At 46.8% G+C, this 20,621-nt stretch overlaps 1 protein-coding gene across 1 annotated transcript in view; it reads left to right on the plus strand.

The window, feature by feature from the left end:
- LOC147112608 (fibronectin type III domain-containing protein 4-like) overlaps window positions 1–20,621 on the plus strand; it is a 347,906-nt gene that overhangs the window by 320,472 nt on the left and 6,813 nt on the right. The window contains exon 5 of the mRNA XM_085997029.1: window positions 19,124–19,257. Coding sequence (XP_085853155.1) covers window positions 19,124–19,257 — 134 coding nt within the window. The remainder of the gene's footprint in view (window positions 1–19,123; window positions 19,258–20,621) is intronic.

Consider the following 20,621-nt stretch of genomic DNA (forward strand, 5'->3'; position numbering starts at 1 on the left):
AGCAGCAGCAGGAGTGCCAGGCTGCTGCTCACCCACCTGAAGCTGCACAGGCTAGAAGGGGCCAGCGCCTGGAAGCCCGTCGGCGCAGGAGATACCCCCCAAACAGGGACTACAGACACAGGGTCAGCTATCTCAACATGTCTGAGCAGCAGTGCCAAAGGCGGCTCCGACTTTTGCGAGAGGTAGTGAGTGACATCTGCGCAATGCTACAGCAAGACCTGCTGCCCAGAAGACCAGGTGGACAAGCATTACCAGTGGCCGTCAAAGTCACCACCGCACTCAACTTTTTTGCCTCAGGCTCATTCCAGGGATCAGCAGCAGACATCAGCGGCATCTCCCAGGTGGCCGCACAAACTTGCATCACGCAGGTAACTGATGCCCTCTTTGCCCTCGCGCACAATCACATCCATTTCACCAAGGATCGAGCAAGTGTCACGGAGCGAGCGGTTGGATTAGCTCATCTGGCAGGCTTTCCAAGGGTGCAGGGCATCGTTGACTGCACACATGTGGCCCTTACGGCACCCCATCGCAATCCAGGTATTTTTGTCAACCGCAAGGGCTTCCACTCCCTTAACGTTCAGCTGGTGTGTGACCATAAGAAGGAAATTTTGCATGTATGTGCCAAGTACCCTGGCAGTTGCCATGACTCCTTCATACTGCGCCAGTTGAGTGTGCCTCTGCTATTCAGTCAGCCAGACCAACTTAACGGATGGCTACTTGGAGACAAGGGCTATCCCCTGAGGACGTGGCTAATGACACCGTTGAGGAGACCATCCAACGAAGCTGAGAGCTACAACTCCAGCCACATGTCCACCAGAGCCATAATCGAGGAAACCACTGGTTTGCTGAAGATGCGCTTTAGATGCCTGGATAGATCAGGTGGAGCCCTGCAGTACTCAGCAGCCAGGGTCTCCAGAATCGTCGTGGTTTGCTGTGCACTTCACAACATGGCACAGCGTCGTGACTTGTAGATTCCTGAGGACCAAGTGGCCCCTCACATATCCTCCTCAGATGAGGAGCAGGAGAAGGAGGAGGAGTGCGAAAACGAACATCCTGCAGAGGCTCATCAACCAGCGGCAGCATTACGTGAGAACATTGCTGCCCGGGATGCAAGGAATGCACTCATCCTGGCCAGATTTGCTTAGCCTAGTCAATCAAACACTTTTGCCTCGCAGCTTCTTACCAGAGCATTGACAATGGCCAAGAACCAGAGGATTCCTATCACTCTGACCGCCATACCGACAGTTGCAAGTATGCCTAAGCCCTCAATGTGGAAGTCCTAATAGCAAAATGACAGACGATACAACTACAACATTTGCCATCAGAAATTTTATGTACAATAACGAAGTGATGGCATTTTTACAGTAAACACAAAATTGCACCCAAGTGACTACCCTTGTGACTATTTATTCAGAATTTTCCTCTTACACATGCTCCTACGTGGTGCCTCCCCTGTGGCTTCAGCAGATGTGGAGGCCCCTTGCTCACTTTGCTGCTGCTCCTGTCTTGACACCTTTGGCAGGCATCCTCTGGGGTGGCGAGCCTGTGAGGGCTCGTCAACAGTCTGCTGCTCCTGCGGCTGTGCAGGGGTTGAGACGCCTGTCTCACTTGAGTGTAGACTCCGGTGGGGCTCTGACCGAGGGCTCTGCAGTGGCATGGAAGTGTGAGCGCTTGGAGAGGAGCCCCCACTTCCTTGAGGTCTGCCACCAACCTCCCTCTCATGGATCAGGTCCCCCTCAACGCCTGCAAGTGGCTGGAGAGCACCTTGCTGCACATCAGGGGGGCCATGGGGACCCGTATCTGCAATGGCAGTCCTACTCAGAAGGACTTCCATGAAGGTCTGGTTTCTCTGTTCAATAGATGCCCATCGCTCCTCAAGAGATGTCATTCTATTCTGAACAATGACCATGTTTTCCATACCCTGGTGACTAAGCTCCTCCATGGCCGTAGCCATCCTCTCCTCTACCGTAGCCATCCTCTCCTTTACGGTAGCCATCCTTTCCACGGAGGTTGCCATCCTTTCCGTGGTGATGCATTCATGCGCCAATGACTCCACAAAGGCTCTGGTCATGTTCGCTATGGACTCCTCCATTCGCTCCACACTCGCAGTGACCCTAGAGACAAAACCTGCCAGAGACTCCTGCATCTGTGCCTGGAGTTCCATCACCGCTGATCTCATGGATGGACCCAGACGCAGAGGGTCGACATGCTGCTGAGCCGAGCTGGCAGAGTCCTGCGCCCTCCACAATCTGCTGATGCTCACTTGTGAGCTGTGATACATCAGGTGACAACACTACACTATGCCCCGAAGGTCCCACCGAGGTATGAGTGTCTGCGCTAGTGTTGGGTGCGCAGATTTCTGGTGACGCTGCGCCCTCAGAGGTTGCAGCTTCCTCTGAGGAGTCTGGCTGCTCAGCCTCTTCCTCCTGGCTAGGGGGGACGGATGCTTGTGATGGTCCTGTGGGGGAGTAACGGAAAGAGTCAGAGATGTGATGCCAAGGCTACATGCACATTGCTTTTTGCAGATGCTCATAAGTCCATCTGTTAGAGCTTCACAATCATTATCAGCAACTCATGCAATGTCAAAGAGAGAGATGGGAAACTTTTCTGTCACCAGCTTGCTGTGTTGCACCCGTCTGTCCATCCCCCACATGCGCATCATCTTCCAGTCCCACTATTTCGAGTACCGCCTCCTCCCAGGAGGTCAGGTGGACTATTGAGGCTGGCCCTCCTCCTGTCCTCGCTCGCTCTCTTTTGTTGTGAGCTCTCTTTTCCTGCAATGAGGGAGACAAGTGGAGGTTGAGTGAGAATGAAGGAGTGAGTGTAGAGATTGCATAGCATAGATACTTAGAAGGAGACAAAGATGGAGTGTGGTGGCAAGACCAAGGGCCCTCCCTGTGTGTTGTCAGTTGTTTTCATAACATCAGAGTGATAGGGAGTGTGAGGGCTGCATAGTCGAATAGTTATGTGAATGTGAGCATAGAGAGAGAGGGAATGGGTAAGGGTGCATGGATGTCAGTGTCAAGTGGGATGTGGAGGAAGAGATTGCTAAAGTTGAGTGCTGGTGAGGAAAGCCAATGGGGGTCAGGTTGAAGGTGATGGGAAATTCATACTCACTTTTCCAGTGCGCTGAAGGTCATGAAATCTTTTCCGGCACTGAATCCAGGTTCGTCGTGTGACTCCCAAGGAGTTGACCTCCTCAGCCACCTGCATCCACACTGCCTTAGTCTGCTTGGGAGGACTCTTCCTCCCTGAGGAAGGGAAGAGCACCTCCCTGTTGGCCCTAGCCCCATCCACCAATGCCTGCAGGGCCACCTCGTCAAAACGAGGAGCTGATCTGGGCCTCCCACTTGTCATCTTTCCTGCAGGTCCCTCTTACACCAAATGGAGAAAGCTTGGAAGCCTGCAGAAGAAGCAAGGCTTGCTGTTGACCTTAAATGCAGCAGCAATGATGACGTCGTCGGAGGCAACTTTCAGTCATGAAAAACCCATTTGCCAAGGGTTCCCACACGTTGGAAATCAATTGGACAATTAAGTTAAAATTGCATCAATCTCCCACAGCCATTTAGATTCGGGCGGATAACACAAAATGCGGATAACACGACACCATCCCGCACCTGAGTTAAAATCCTGCCCTAAGAATCTCAAGCTTTCTGTTTGTTCACGGGGCACTGACCATCACTTTGCCATCAGTTCCCATAAATCATTGAGTAGAAGTTAGTGGTGCAGAGAGCCATCTATAAACAAAACATACACTCAAGGATCTCAGTGCCCACTACAAAGCTAGAACATTCTTTGAGAGAAACAGTATTCCCAATGCTGTTTTTACTAAGTAAAGACTTTCAATACTATTATATGTCACCTTTCGGGATTCTTGATCATTTTTTTGTTCACAGAAAGGATTTGGGGATGAGCTATGGTTGTTTTCAAACAAAATGAATTTGCACACATTTTTTTCATGAAGCCACAGGCTGCATAAAATGAAGATGTGCATTAAAGCCAGCTGAGCCCATTTTAGAAATGTCACAGCTCAGAGGCTATTTCAAACTGTTACAATGAGGGGCAATTGTCTCAGTCCAGACCCATTATCCAGGATGTCTGTCCCTTATTCATTTGGAGAATAGTAGCAGATGTTTCTGTTAAAATTGCATCCCAAGAACAGGAGACAGGCAGATTGGTGAATCACTGATTGGGAAAGGAGTCAGTGGGACAGCCATCCCACTGGTTGGGTACACAGAGAAAAGCGACAAAGGGACACATGACTAATCAACCAGCCAACTAAAGTTGAGTGAAGAAGCCATGCTTAGTGAAGGGAAACTCACTCAAATGAAGCCCAGAGCTGGTCAGAACTGTAATGTATGTACCTTTAAGGGGGGAACTACTTTCTACAGCTCATGTATACTGTAGTACCGGCAGTGACCACACCTGTATATAACGCTGAGTAGTAATCTGTTGTTTCAGTTGCAGTTTGAACCACGTTGAGTAAACACCTGTTGTACCGTTCTCTGCAGTCCTTTTCTTATTATTACACGGACGTAACAGTGGCGACGAGCAAGTTCGAACCTACCTGTAACTCTGCATCACCTCCCAGGGATTCGCTCCTGGAGAACAGTGGAAGAAGGTCGAGTCCAGAAGCAGGGCCGTCGACCATGGGCAACCGCCCCGTATCATCCAGCCACAAATGGATTGGCTGAGAGGTTCGTACAAACCTTTAAAAAAGCAGTAAAGGCCATGTGGGATGACGACATTCCACTGCAGCATAAGGTGGACAATTTCCTGTTAGCCTACACAAATGCGACACATGCAGTCACCAACCAGGCCCCGGCCATGATGTTCTTTAACCGAAGGTTGAGATCTCGTCTGGACTTGCTCAGACCAAATGTACGAAGAGATGTTGAGAGTAAGCAATTCCAGCACATCAATGAGAAGCCGACAAGGAGCTTCAATGTAGGGCAACCAGACTTGGCCCGCGACTACCGAACAGAGAAATGGCAACCAGGAACAATATGCACACGGCAGGGGCCACTAATGTACACAGTGGACGTTGGGGAGAGCATCGTGAGACGCCATGCTGACCAGATCCTAGAGTCACAGGAACGAGTCAACCCCATGCCTCGCCCATACATACCTGGTGATGAACCCGACGTACAGGTAGCATCTACCCCAGAAACAGTAGCATCGGAAGCTGATGAACCAACCGACGACAGGGGGCCAGGATCGCCTCCGCACAAAGAGCAAGACACTTGGGAAAGGCGCTATCCAGAAAGGATCAGGAAGCCTCTCCAAAGACTGAATTTATAAATAGACTATTTTCAGCTAATGTTGCATATTAAAAGTGTTAATTGTAATTAGTTTGATATTTAATTGTTAAATGAGTGTTATGGTACTGTTAATCTAAAAGGGGAGGAATTGTAATGTATGTACCTTTAAGGGGGGAACTACTTTCTACAGCTCATGTATACTGTAGTACCGGCAGTGACCACACCTGTATATAGTGCTGAGTAGTAATCTGTTGTTTCAGTTGCAGTTTGAACCACGTTGAGTAAACACCTGTTGTACTGTTCTCTGCAGTCCTTTTCTTATTATTACACGGATGTAACAAGAACCAGAAGGCTGACTAGGAGAAGTTAGCCAACTAATAGGGATTATGTGGCATTTAAAAAAATATTTTCTTCTTGTTCTCGAGAAGGATTTTTTTTAGATTCATTCATGGGATGTGGCATCGCTGGCAAGGCCAGCATTTATTGCCCATCCCTAATTGCCCTTATGGAGGTGGTGGTGAGCCACCTCCTTGAATCGCTGCAGGCTGTATAGTGAAGGTACTTCCACAGTGCTGTTAGGGAGGGAGTTCCAAGATTTTGACCCAGCAACAATGAAAGAATGGCAATATATTTCCAAGGTTTGTGACTTGGAGGGGGACTTGCAGGTGGTGGTGTTCCCATGCACCTGCTGCCTTTGTCCTTCTGGGTGGTAGAGGTCACGGGTTTGGGAGGTGCTGTTGAAGAAGGATTGGTGGTTAGGTGATTGAAGGTGAGATTTGATTATATCTGTTACTCTGTGCATTCACTTGCCATCTGTAATATAAAGCAGTTAAATGATCTGCATCTGGCCTTGCCTCAAGAAATGTTTCAGGTCCACTTTTAGAAAGACTGGAAAAACACACGTGAGGGCACATGTAAAAGACATGGGGTTGGATTTTGATACTGGAGGCGTGTAGTCCCGCCTCCATCAAGTTGTGGCCAACCCACGCAATTTTCACTTGATTGACCTTGTTGAGCCCACCCAGCGGGCTCAGCAGGCCAATTAAGGGCCACCCGGCAACAGGTGACGTCACAGATTGACATTTCATCTGTCAAGAGCTTTTGACAGATGAAATATCAGCGTTTGACAGCTCTTTGAAGCTGTCAAACACTGACAATCTGTACACTAAGTTAATTCCTTCCTCTCAGGCTGATTTAGAGATCTCTCCAGAACAGAAAGCTGAATGCTGCAACTTTTGACAGCTCACGGCCATTCTGCTTTCTGTGCCGGTGAGATGAGGGACTCCCGAGACCTGAAGGAAGGAAGGCTGTAAAGGTAAGTAAAGGTAAGTAAAACTTCTTTAAACACTTTACAGACACCAAACACACTTACCTCTGCACTCATGCACCCATCACTCACCTGAACACCGGACATCTCGACCCCTCCAAGCCCTTCAGCCCAACGGTCCGCCTCCCTAACTTGGCGTCGTTTGGAGCCGTCGGGAATCCCACACTTCAGGAATAAAAATAGGGATTAGGCTAAAAACTGCCTGTTAACTACCTGTTAAAAGGCAGTTAATTGGCACTAATCCCCTTCCCGCCTCGGGGAGGCGGCTCCCAGCACAGGCCGGGTATCTGCCTCCTTTGAAACTGGCATAGAGGCGGGTTGGGGGCGGGGTGGGTTCGTGACCCCAATTTCACGATTTTAACCCCCCATATGCCTCCAATCTCGCCTCCACGGCCCAATGAAAATCCTGCCCATGGTATCCATTTTGGATTATAAGGGGTGCTATTGTTATGCCCCAGGTTGTACTATCATATGTTTAGATGTTAGGTACAGCAAGTACACTCCTGAATGTAAGAAACTCGGACAACTTACAAGAGCAACTAGCATAGCTATAACCAAGAGAATAAGGCAGACCTGAAACTAGTAACCGCATGCCATTGCAATTAAGTGATTCTGTCAATGTTTAGTGTCCATCATATGTTAATATAGCTACAGTATCAACAGAAGAATTATACACACAGGCCCCCAAAATCCACAGCCTTCCAGCATACACCAGCTGTAAATCGGACAGGAATCCCATCAGAAACCAGAAAAATAGAGGGGGCATGACTGGGGAAGGGGACTCCCCTGCTGGTCCCAGGGGCCTGCCGGACAGCCAGTACACCGGACGAAAGAAGCAATACCACCTGCCTGGCTGGCCAATAGGGGAAGAAGTGCCCTCTTATGAAGGGGTTCTCTGGCCACATTTAAAATTGCAGTGCTGCCAGTGTAAAGGCAAACAGCTGGCCAGACCCTCTTCTCTTGCCCTGCCCCCTCCCACTCTGGTGGGCACCTGAGATGTGCCCATAGTGGCACAGGTACCTGCCAAGAATATTGAGATGAAGGACCCTTCTTATGACCCTGGGTACTCCGGTTGGTTCTAGGGCAGATGTTCCTGTCAATCTGATTCCAACATTTACGTCAGGATCAGAAGCATATGGAAGTTTGGGCGAAAATGGCTGCTGCAGAACCCAATTTGGTATGTGGCTGGGCGCGCTCATTCCACACTGGATGTGCATCACACACCATATTGGTGTAGTTGTCCAGGGCACTGGCCTGAAACTGGTGTTGAGCCCATTGCTTAAGTAAATCGGGTTCCTAATGTCTATTTCAGGTCCCTTTGTGAAAATTGCACACTGCAGTCGGTTTTCTCAGCCACACAGCAGCCAAACTAGTGATCCTTAAAAGGTAAGTTTTAAGTTTTTTTACTTAATGTGGAGCCTGAAGGAGCAGCAGTGCTCCTCCCAGCTCCACATTAAAACCACAGGCCGCTGCTGGCCAGTGCTTGCCGCCTTCCCAATTGACGCCCCCACCCCCCCCCACCCCGGACACTTCCGCGACCCTCGGTCTGTATCCAAGCTGGCTGAATTTGCTCTCTCTCCACACCTGCAGCTTGCCAGTACTATCCTAATGAGGCTGGCGGATCAATTTGCCATGGTTTTGCCATCTGCCTCATTAGTTTCATGCACTGCACCGGAATTGCACTTGATTTCGGCACAATCCATTTTCTAGAACCTTTTAATAAACGTCAAGACCATTGACATAAAAATCACAGCTTCTGGTACACAACGTTAATCTAAAAGCTTGCCATTCTTCATCAGAAGGTGTCTGGATAAAAAGCCTACCCTTTTCCTGCAGAATACTGTACATGCCCATTTAAAGATGCTGCTTCCTTTTATGATTGAATTATTCATGATTTTCCTGTCTTCACTGGCCCTGTGCCCAATAGTGCGCCTCCAAATGTGCCCAAAGTCCGGCCTATGAAGGTCCCCAAGAAGATTGCCTGATTTATTTGGATACCTCGTTGAGTTCACATCTGGTGCACTCTGCAGTTTGGTTGTCCCCAGTCGGCCTCTACCCAAGAAATTCTATTCTACGGAAACTGATCCTGTGTCTGTGGATGACGTCGCTGAGGGTTTCATGTAAATGAGGAAAAGTAGGGGGCCAGCGATGGATCCTTTGTGGACTCTGGAGTTGATGGTGCAGGGCGGGAAGGGAAGCCACTGGTAGAAATGCTCTGCTACCATTGGATAAGTAAGAATGGAATCAAATGTGAGAAGTTGGAAAACTAAGGAGAGGCCATTGAGGAGGGTGTTGTGGACGACCATGTTGAAGGCTGCCCGCAGTGAGTAGATGGTATCACACCAACTGGAGTTTGTACTGGGTTTAGTACAACTGCAGATCAGTGCAAAGCAACATTTTAAAATGCCTAGGTGGTACATTGTCACTAAGCTCAGTGTAAGGTGCAGTTAGCCATAAAACTTGGCTCAATCAATCGAGAATGGCAGATACTAGCTGCAGTATAAGTGTACCCTTAGATAATAGCAGCTTGAGGCGTGCACACAAGGCACAAACCAAATATATTAGAGAAACATGTCATCCCATCAACAGTCATATTGTGGAGATATCTATTCCTCCGAGGAAGTAAACCGACCATGATAGGGATAATTTTACAACTTTACACTTCCAGCTGGGATCCTCATCAGCACATATCAGAAATTCAAACACGCACTGAGTTAATAGTCAAGATATCGTGTGCCGTGCATGCCCAAAGCTAATTTTCAAATCATTAAGCCTGCAGTTCAAGCTCTTATTTTTTAATGTAATGCAAGTATATGAACTGACATCATGAGATTTATATGGATTAATTGTTTCCATAGCAACGAGTCATTTTTAAGTTCTTAATTCTGATTCAGTTGTGAAAAAATTGTAGAAGTATTAGAATGCAACCAATAACCCAGACAGGGCCTCAATTTAACACCTCATCAGAATGACAGGAATTCCAACAATACAGCATTCCCTCAATACTGCACTGGATTGCCAGCCCCAATTATGAGGTAGGTTTTATAAACCAGCACTCCCAGCTCTGAGCTTTGGGCAAAAGGAGCACATATCCACAACACAGGCAAGGAGGTCGCTGTGCACTGCATCAGTGGATGGAACATAACACAGGGTGTATCAATCTTTGCATCTAAATTCATGACATGCGCACCTGCCGTACAAAGTTCTGCACCGGGATTGCGAATTCATAAAGTCTACTTCTATGTGCTCAAGTAGCCCATGAACATACAACCATCTTACTCAGAGGCACAAGCACTACCAACTGAACCAGATGAAAATTTGATAATAAATTATGTATTTTTACAATAGATGAAAGCTAAAATTTCCCATCCTTCCCCTGATGCTTTAGTGTAACTGGGGCAGGCGAATCTGTCGTGGACACACTCCGCCATTTACCCAGCCACTTTTAGTCCTCCTGAGTTTGTGCAGGGAAGGTTTAGCAGCCTACAGTACACCCAGCTCCAATGGGTTCTGCAGTTAAACTTCGCTCCCATTCTAAGCAGCCTCTCCGGAAAACGCTGGGGAGCCCACCAGAAATATGTTCATGTGGCAAGAAGATTGGCCGGGGTCAGGGATGCATCTTTGTGATGGCGGAAGTCCCACTATGTGGCGATGTGCCCCAATTCCACAAAGGCGGGAAATGTGGACCAATTGTTCTAATAGTTATGAAGATACTATATGATAAACAAATTCTGTTTGTAGTGATACTTAAAACTAATTCACTGAAGCACGTAAAAGGGTTTAATACCTAATGTTCTGATATGACAGGCTGTCAGCCATTTCCCTCTGTCTGAAATATGACCAGGTTAATTAGTCTGTAACCAGCAACATAAGAATTGTAATTGATTGGGTCTGATTTGATTCCAGCTAGAGGAAGCCTCATGTTGCTGCTACAGACAGAAACTTCCATGATTTATTGGAGAGATACCGTGCCTGTAGTAGTATTAAAATATGTCACAGTATATCCCCTGTGCTTGCTGACCTACATTGGCTCCTGGTTAAGCAACGCCTCGATTTCAAAATTCTCATCCTTGTTTTCAAATCTCTCCATGGCCTCGCCCCTCCCTAGCTCTGTAATCTCCTCCAGCCCCACAACCACCACCCGCCCCCCCCTGCCCAAGATATCTGCGCTCCTCTAATTCTGCCCTCTTGAGCATCCCTGATTATAATTAAACAACCATTGGTGACCGTGCCTTCTGTTGCCTAGGCCCTAAGCTCTGGAAATCCTTCCCTAAACCTCTCCGCCTCTCTACCTCTCTTTCCTCCTTTAAGACGCTCCTTAAAACCTACCTCTTTGACCAAGCTTTTGGTCACCTGCCCTAATTTCTCCATATGTGGCTCGATGTCAAATTTTTTGTCTTATAATAAGAACATAAGAAATTGGAGCAGGAGTAGGCCATTTGGCCCCTCGAGCCATTCAATAAGATCATGGCTGATCTTCTACCTCAACTCCACTTTCCTGCACTATCCCTATATCGCTTGATTCCCTTAATATCCAAAAATCTATTGATATCTGCCTTGAATATACTCAACAACTGAGCCTCCACAGCCCTCTGGGGCAGAGAATTCCAAAGATTCACCACCCTCTGAGTGAAGAAATTTCTCCTCATCTCAGTCCTAAATGGCCGACCCCTTATTCTGAGACTGTGACCCCTGGTTCTAGACTCCCCAGCCAGGGGAAACATCCTCTCTGCATCTACCCTGTCAAGCTTTGTAAGAATTTTGTATGTTTCAATGAGATCAACTCTCATTCTTTTAAACTCTAGAGAATATAGGCCTAGTCTACTCAATCTCTCCTCATAGAACAATCTCCCCATCCCAGGAATCAGTCTGGTGAACCTTTGTTGCACTCCCTCTATGGCAAGTACATCCATCCTTAGGCAAGGAGACCAAAACTGTACATAATACTCCTGTGAAGCACCTTGGGACATTTTACTATGTTTTGTTGATGTTTTTGTTGTTTGATGTGACAGAGTAGGCTTTCCTCCTTAAGCCCTCTCCTAGATAAACAAGTATTTTGTTTTAAGATGAAGGGTGAGACAAGATGAATTTACCCAGGCTAGATATATCTAGCAGGCAGTCCCAAGGTGAAGGAAGTCTTGAGTGTGCCATCAGTGAAATAATAGAAGAACCCGCAGGGTGAGATGATGAAGTGCTGTCTCTTTTTACAAAAGGTAGCCAGAAGTAGATACTATTCAACAAGCTTAGTGGGAAAAACCAAAATAAAACTAAAAACACAACATTCTCATATATTAGAATTTGGTAGCCCCAGCAAATAAAAGTGGGTATCCAGGGAATTGTGCGCCATACTTCTTAGTCCTCACCCCCCTTATATTCATAGCTAGCTTTGGTGTCATCAGCAGGGCGTTCCTGGGCTACCGTGGGAATTCTGCTCACCTCACCCCTGCTTGGAGCTGCCACAGGTCACATTCTGGGCCTAGGGAATTCCCCAGCAGTAGAGAATAGAATGGTCATTGATCCCAAAGTCCTGTAATTTCACCAAGCTTCAGGAGCCCATCCCAGTTCTGTCAAAGCCCAGGACCCTCCCCCAGTGCTACTAAAACACCAGACTGCCCCCATTGGATCTAAACTCCACTCCCTTGAGTGATCGATTACCATTGCAGAGATGTCCTGAAACATTTTTTAAAAATCTCTGGTTTCTGTATTTAGCATTCCCATACCTCAGATGGCTCTGTTATACCAGCACCCTACAGCTCCAAAAAGAAAAAAAGACTTACATTTATATAGCGCCTTTCACAACCACCAGACGCCTCAAAGCAATTTACAGCCAGTGAAGTAGTTTTGAAATGTAGTCACTGTTGTAATTCCACCTCCTCAGTAGCTTTGGGATTAAAGTAGCAGATGGAGGTCGCATCCCACTGCACCTCCGCTGCCTCAAAATGGTCCCTGGAATTTTTAGGTCAGATTTCCAATTCCAATTGCTACATCTTGGTACAATCTGGCAGTGTATTCTCAGTTTTAAAACTTGCAACATTAAATACAGAAGAAAACAGGAACATGTTGATGACTCAACTTCCTTTCCTGATCAACCCTGCATAGTCCTCCTCACTAACATCTGCGGATGTGTGCCAAAATTGGGAGAGTTCTCCCACAGACGAGTCAAACAACAGCCTGACATTAGTCATACTCACAGAATCATACCTTTCAGCCAACATCCCAGAATCCTCCATCACCATCCCTGGGTATGTCCTGTCCCACTGGCAGGACAGACCCACCAGGGGTGACGGCACAGTGGTATACAGACGGAAAGGAGTGGCCCTGGGAGTCCTCAACATTGACTCCGAACCCCATGAAGTCTCATGGCTTCAGGGCAAGCATGGGCAAGAAAACCTCCTGCTGATTACCACCTACCACCCACCCTCAGCTGATGAATCAGTAATCCTCCATGTTGAACACCACTTGGAAGAAACTCTGAGAGTAGCAAGGGCACAGAATGTACTCTGGGTGGGGGACTTCAATGTCCATCAAGAGTGGCTTGGTAGCACCACTTCTGACCGAGCTGGCCGAGTCCTGAAGGACATGCCTGCGACAGGTGGTGAGAGAACCAGCACGAGGGAAAAACCTACTTGACCTCGTTCTCACTAATCTACCTGTCGCAGATGCATCTGTCCATGACAGTATTAGTCGCAGTGACCACCACACAGTCATTGTGGAGATGAAGTCCCGTCTTCAGACTGAGGACACCCTCCATCGTGTTGTGTGGCACTACCACCGTTCTAAATGGGATAGATTCAGAACAGATCTAGCAGCTCAAAACTGGGCATCCATGAGGCGCTGTGGGCCATTAGCAGCATGTAGGGGGTTTTGCACAGGCGTGTTTGGGTCAGTCAGCTTTGCCTCTGACTACCTTCTTTGAGCGGTTCGAATCGCTCGCCCCCTGGGTTCTGGACACCGGACTTAGATACAGGCAGCGATACAGAGAAAACTCAAGTAGACAGGTGGTTGGATGCAAACAAAACCAAGATTTTATTGAAGAGGAAAACTTGATACAATCTTATGGAAAATTACTAGTGTACACTTCTACAGGCAAAAATTACAAGAGAGTCATAATAATACTATACTTATACAGGGAATGGGGAACACACGGCACATTGAGGGAAAACAACTATCTTAACAATCCCCTTTTCCTTATCCCACCCCCTATACCTAACTAGGTTAAGCTATGAGGGGTCAGAATTCATGCTCACCAATCAAAAGGGTTTGTTAGACTCAAAACAGCGGTTGGGTTCGGGGTTCGCTCTTGATGCTCTCTGGAGCCTGCCATCGTCACATGGGCTCCGGGTGCTGCAAGGGCGTTGTCCAGGTTCGAGTACCCCAAAGTTAAAGTCTCTGCTTGGGTACTTTACCTTGCAGGGATGGTCCTTCGTCAGCAGCTTGAGTTTGCATGAAGATAGTCGCAGGTCAGCTGAGGCTGAAGGCCCGATGATTCGAAGCCTACCCTCAGTTGGCCTTTCCTCTGGTGGTCTTCCCTCCTCCTCCCCTCGTCGCGTCCCGCTTCGCCTGGCCTGAATTGCCCGTGTTCGCCTGACCCGGTGCCGGGGCGAGTCCAGATAGAGTGGGAGAGGGCATGGGCAAAGGCCAGGGGGTAAGCGCGGGACGGGAGAAGAGCGACAGCCATGAGGGCGAGGGGCTGAAGAGCCGGGGAGCGGCAGCACCAACGCCAGCAGAGCAGCAGGAGAGCAGAGCAGGAGTTCACCGATTGCTACCTGGGGGCCTTCAATTATACCTTTGTCGAAAAACTCTTATCTGCGCGCCAAATCAGGTTAGTCCTTTGTTTTAATTTTGGCGGGCTAGTTAAAATAATGGTAGCAACCTATACTGATGGTTTTTAGATGGCCGGTAATTGCATCTACCGGCCCGATAATTGACTCGTATTGTCCTGAAAGTCCTTGATGGGCTTGTCCAGCCTCAATGGATGTGCTTAATCTGTTTCCGATTATGTATGCAGACTGCTTGATGGCTTTAACTGTAGGCCTCATTGAATTTAGATCTGTCTCCAATTCGGTCTAATACATAATTCACAGTTCTGTCTGGGTCCCAAAACACAAAGTTCTTTTCACAGGAAACCTGCAGCCTTAGTTTTGATTTCCCTCAAGCTGTCTGCGCTGCAGAATCCATTTTGGTGATCCGTAGGCTTTCTGCCATGAGGCACGGACGCCATCTTGGGTACCCTTTTTAATTCAAAAATGTCCACGCAGGGTCCCTTTTTTCGATAATAACCTTCGGGGAGATGCACAAATTTTGCAAATCTTACAAGCAGCAGCAAAATTTATTCAACCATAATCTGTAACCTCATGGCCTGGCATATCCCTCACTCTACCATTACCATCAAGCCAAGGAACCAACCCTGGTTCAATGAGGAGTGTAGAAGAGCATGCCAGGAACAGCACCAGGCGTACCTAAAAATGAGTTGCCAACTTGGTGAAGCTACAACACAGGGCTACATGCATGCTAAACAGCAGAAGCAGCATGTTATAGACAGAGCTAAGCGATCCCACAGCCAATGGATCAGATCAAAGCTCTGCAGCCCTGCCACATCCAGTCGTCAATGATGGTGAACAATTAAACAACTAATGGGAGGAGGCTCCATGAACATCGTCATCCTCAATGATGGTGGAGCCCAGCACATGAGTACAAAAAACGAGGCTGAAGCGTTTGCAACCATCTTCAGCCAGAAGTACCGAGTGGATGATCCATTTCGGCCTCCTCCTGAGGTCCCCACCATCACAGAAGCCAGTCTTCAGCCAATTTAATTCACTCCACGTGATATCACGAAATAGCTCAGCGCACTGGATACAGTAAAGGCTATGGGCCCAGACAACATCCCAGCTGTCGTGCTGAAGACGTGCCCCAGAACTAGCCGTGCCTCTAGCCAAGTTGTTCTAGTCCAGCTACAACACTGGCATCTACCTGACAAAAGTCGAAAATTGCCCAGGTATTTCCTGTCCAGAAAAAGCAGGACAAATCCAATCCAGCCAATTATAGCCCCATCAGCCTACTCTCAATCATGGAAGGTGTCATTGACAGTGCTATTAAGCGACATTTACTTACCAATAACCTGATCACCGATGCTTAGTTTGGATTCCGACAGGACCATTCGGCTCCAGACTTCATTACAGCCTTGCTCCAAACATGGACAATAGAGCTAAATTCCAGAGGTGAGGAGAGAGTGACTGCATTTGACTGAGTGTGGCATCAAGGAGCCCTAGTAAAATTGAAGTCAATGGGAATAAGGGGTGAAACTCTCCCGTGGCTAGAGTCATACCTAGCACAAAGTAAAATGGTTGTGGTTGTTGGAGGCCAATCATCTCAGCCCTAGGACATCACTGCAGGAGTTCCTCAGGGCAGTGTTCTAGGCCCAACCACCTTCAGCTGCTTCATCAATGAACTTTGCTCCATCATAAGGTAAGAAGTGGGGATGTTCGCTAATGTTTGCACAGTGTTCAGTTCCATTTGCAACTCCTCAAATAATGAAGCAGACCTTGCCGACATGCAACAAGACCTGGACAACATTCAGGCTTGGGCTGATATGTGACAAGTAACATTCGCGCCAAAGAAGTGCCAGGCAATGACCAATTCCAACAAGAACGAGTCTAACCACCTCGCCTTGACATTCAAGGGGGTAACCATTGCCGAATCCCAAACCATCAACATCCTGGGGGTCACCATTGATCAGAAACTTAACTGGACCAGCCACAGAAATACTGTGGCAACAAGAGCAGGTCAGAGGCTGGGTTTTCTGCGACAACTGCCTCACCTCCTGACTCCCCAAAGCCTTTCCACCAACTACAAGGCACAAGTCGTGAGTGTGATGGAATACACTCCACTTGCCTGGAAGAGTGCAGCTCCAACAACACTCAAGAACCTCGGCACCATCCAGAACAAAGCCTCCCGCTTGATTGGCACCCCATCCACCACCCTAAACATTCACTCCCTCCACCACTGGCGTACCATGGCTGCAGTGTGTACCATCTACAAGATGCACAGCAGCAACTCACCAAAGTTTCTTCGACAGCACCTCTCAAACCCACGATCTCTACCACCTAGAAGGACAATGGCAACAAGTGCATCAGAACACCACCACCTGCAAGTTCCCCTCCAAGCCACACACCATCCTGACTTAGAAATATATCACCATTTCTTCATCGTCGCTGGGTCAAAATCCTGGAACTCTCTCCCTAGCAGCACTGTGAGGGTACCTTCACCACACGGACATGCAGCGGTTCAAGAAGGCTGCTCACCACCACCTTCTCAAGGGCAATTCGGGATGGGTAATAAGTGCTGGCCTTGCCATCGAAGCCCACATCTCATGAATGAATCAAAAAAAATCCCCATGCTAGCTGACATTGTAAATGGTTTTACCCCTTAGGTACTGTTCCCCTCCCTTTGAAAACTGCTTGCATCATCCTCCTCCTCATAAAACCTCATCTTGCAAACTATCACCAATTTCACTTTTGTCTACAGATTTCCTGAACATGTCAACTTCCAAATCTAAGCTAAATTTTCCACAACTCCCTGTTTTAATCTCTCCAATCAGGTTTCCACTCATGTCACATAAGCAGCTGAAAGCATGGCCACTAATTAATGATGGGGCTAAAGGAGGGGCAGAGTCAGAGGAACAGAGAGTTTGGAGGGAGGTGCCATGTCACAGCACCAAAACAGCCCCGACTAAAGTCACAAATAACATTCTTTGTGACAGTGATGATGCATTATCCTTTCTCAACCTCCTCGACCTCTCTGCGGACTTTGATACAGTCAACCACAACATTCTTGTTTGACACCTCCCTTATGTTATCTAGTTGAGTAAGACAACCCTTGCTTGGTTCCACTTTTACCTAACTGATCATAGCCAGAGTATCTTTAGGAATGTCTTCTCTACCCATCCTTCCCACCATTACCTCCAGATTACCAAAGTATCTACCTTTGGCCCCCTTCTCTTCCTCATTCACATGCTGACTCTTGGTAACATTGTCCACTAACATGGGGTTAGCTTCCACATGTATGGTGATAACACCAAGCTTAACCTTTGCACCACTTTTCAACACATAGTTGCAGCTGAGATGCATTCACCTGTGACCTCTGGTGCTGGCCCTGGCAAAGTTTATGGGATTGAGGGAGGACACTTAATTTATATAACCAATGTGGGCACCTACTCCATTTGGGGCACTTTTTGGGTGCCTACCATAGAGTAAAGGCTGGAAATTATAACCTGGGTTTCCAGGTTCATGAGGAAGGGTGCCAGGGTCAGAGAGAGAGAAACACACGCAGATAGAGAGAGGCAAACATAGTGTATTTCCTCATCCTAATTAAATTTTTAAAGAAAAAACAAGCAGTTGAATTTTGAAAACAAACAAAGCCTTTTTGAGGAAAATGGATTGGAGGCACATATAGGACAGGATGGTAAGGATGTGGACGCCTCTGACCTAACACCACCGAACCTCAGTGGAAGTGAGAGGGAGTGGATGGAGCGTGAAGGGTAATATGAATGACAGCCGAGTAAAGGAGAGGGGGTGAGCGGGCATTTGAAAGGATAAAAGGTAGGAATACTAATGGAACTGAAGTGATGGTAGGGAGGGGAGTGGCTAATGGGAAGGCGATGAGGCAGGGGACACAAAAGGAGTGAAAGGCAGCAGAATGCAGAAGTGGTGGGGGAGGCAACCACTGAGGGCCACATTTTTTCCCCAACCTCCATCGTAAAATGCAGCCTGTAGCTGTTGGTGGCTCCTTTCCCAGTACTCCACTTTATGCCATTCGCCATCTCCCACCCAAAAGGGAAGAAAAAATGAGCGAGAAGCAGAAGAGAAAGATAGAGAAGAAAAAAGGAGATACAGGAAACTTTGTGATATCCGACACCGACGGGACCGGCGTGTTGCCGATCTATCAAAACTGCCGGACATACAAAGTTAATGTTGAAGCATATGGAGGTTTTCATCTCCGTATCTGACAACAAACACTGTTGCTTAGCAACAGCTTCTAAAGAGTCGGCTGCAGCTGCAAGCGTCTCTAGCTGAAGCTGTTGCTATAGCTACAGACCTTGCAGTGCTTGACTGGGAAAAAAAAAGAACGAGAACTAAAAATATTTAACTACTGCCTGGAAACATGAATGTAGAAACTAAAGTAAAGTGGGTTCTCAAGCATTGTTATAGTTAAATACAAGTTCAGAAAATCTAGAAACAACAGATTTTTTCATTGTAGTGGGAGCCAAGATATGGAGTTGAGTTACATATTCTGTACAATGCATTTGCATTTGCTAGACATGTGTTTACAGGCGCAATGTAGAAAAATGTCAATTCCCCCCACACAGGCAGCTTCCCACATGGACACAGGAGGTGGTGATTGTTGGCAGAGTCTGCACAATTTGTCCGTTCTTGTACGGTGCATTTTTTCTAGAGCCAACTTTTGGGCTCCAGACATGCATTTTTAGGAATGTGTTTTTAGCACGTCACTCAAGATCTTTTCTTTTGGTGTATTTCAGCCGTTATAGCTCTCTTCTGCAGACAGTATGACATCATTAAAGACAATGACTCAAACAACAACAAGGAAAAGGCCAAGCCCTCGTCGGAGCACAGCACACCAGAGCGTCCAACTGGTGGATTACTGCGCAGTAAGGTGAGCAGTGCAATAGGTAGTAAGAAAATGTTCAAGAGACACCACCTATTTTCACTAACATATTTGATTCTATTTTAAAGAGCAACATTCTAAGTTACTAGTAATTAGCTTTAATATTTTTATTTTGTTTAGCTGGATTTTTAAAGTAATCACATTTAAATTGTAAGTATCATTTATATCATCAAAGGAACTACGTGCAACAACATCAGGAAGATTCTCCAGATTGAAATTTCTAAGAAAAATCCTAAATGTGGCAATAAACAGATTGGAGTATGATACTACAATGGAGTAGGTTTTCAATTCGCTGCCAGGATGTAAAACTGGCCTTGTGGAGCGACCACCTGTTATAGAAGTTGCTTGGTTTTCATTTCCATGAGAGGTTTCTATAATGGGCATAAAAATACCAAATGCTGTAAAAGGCACCAACACACTTTTAAAGTTCAGGGAGATATTATATTACAGTACATAGAATTACATAGAAATTACAATACAGAAACAGGCCATTCGGTCCAGCAGGTCTATGCCAGTGTTTATGCTCCACACGAGCCTCCTCCTAATCTATTTACTTCATCTAACCTTATCAACATATCCTTCTATTCCTTTCTCCCTCATGCACTTATCTAGCTTCCCCTTAAATACATATATGCTATTCATCTCAACCACTCCATGTGGTAGGGAGTTGCACATTCTAACCACTCTCTGAATAAAGAAGTTTCTCCTGAATTCCCTATTGGATTTATTAGTGACTATCTTATATTTATGGCCCCTAGTTTTGGTCTCCTCCACAAGTGAAAACATCTTCTCTACATCTACTCTATCAAACCCTTCCATAATTTTGAAGATCTCTATCAGATCACTGCTCAGTCTTCTCTTTTCTAGAGAAAAGAGCCCCAGCCTTTTCAGTCTTTCCTGATAGTTATGCCCTCTCATTTGTGGTATCATCCTTATAAATCTGTTTTGCACTTTCTCCAGTGCTTCTTTATCCTTTGTATAATATGGAGACCAGAACTGTGCACAGTGACCAGAATTGTGCACAGTTATGACCAATCACATACTCCTTTTTGAAGAGGCAACCTCTCACCTTGATGGACGAGGCCATATGATGTAGTGTACTTTGACTTCAAAAGGTCTTCAATAAAGCATCGCCTGAGAGACTCCTTTACAAAATAACATCAGTAGGTATCAGGGATGTGATTTAATAACTATCTAAAGAGAAGAAAGCATAGGATGTTCATAAGGAGAACTGAATTGCGAGGGTAGAGGTAATGAAAGGAGTCCTCTGGGGTCCATGCTGGTATCCTTCTTGTTGCTGGTATACATAAGTAAGCTGGAATTGAAATATCTATTCTAAACTTGCAAATGAA

The sequence above is a fragment of the Somniosus microcephalus genome, chromosome 9, assembly GCF_052327205.1.
Source record: "Somniosus microcephalus isolate GS21.2 chromosome 9, FLI_Smic_1.0, whole genome shotgun sequence".
NCBI classification, from domain to species: Eukaryota; Metazoa; Chordata; class Chondrichthyes; order Squaliformes; family Somniosidae; genus Somniosus; species Somniosus microcephalus.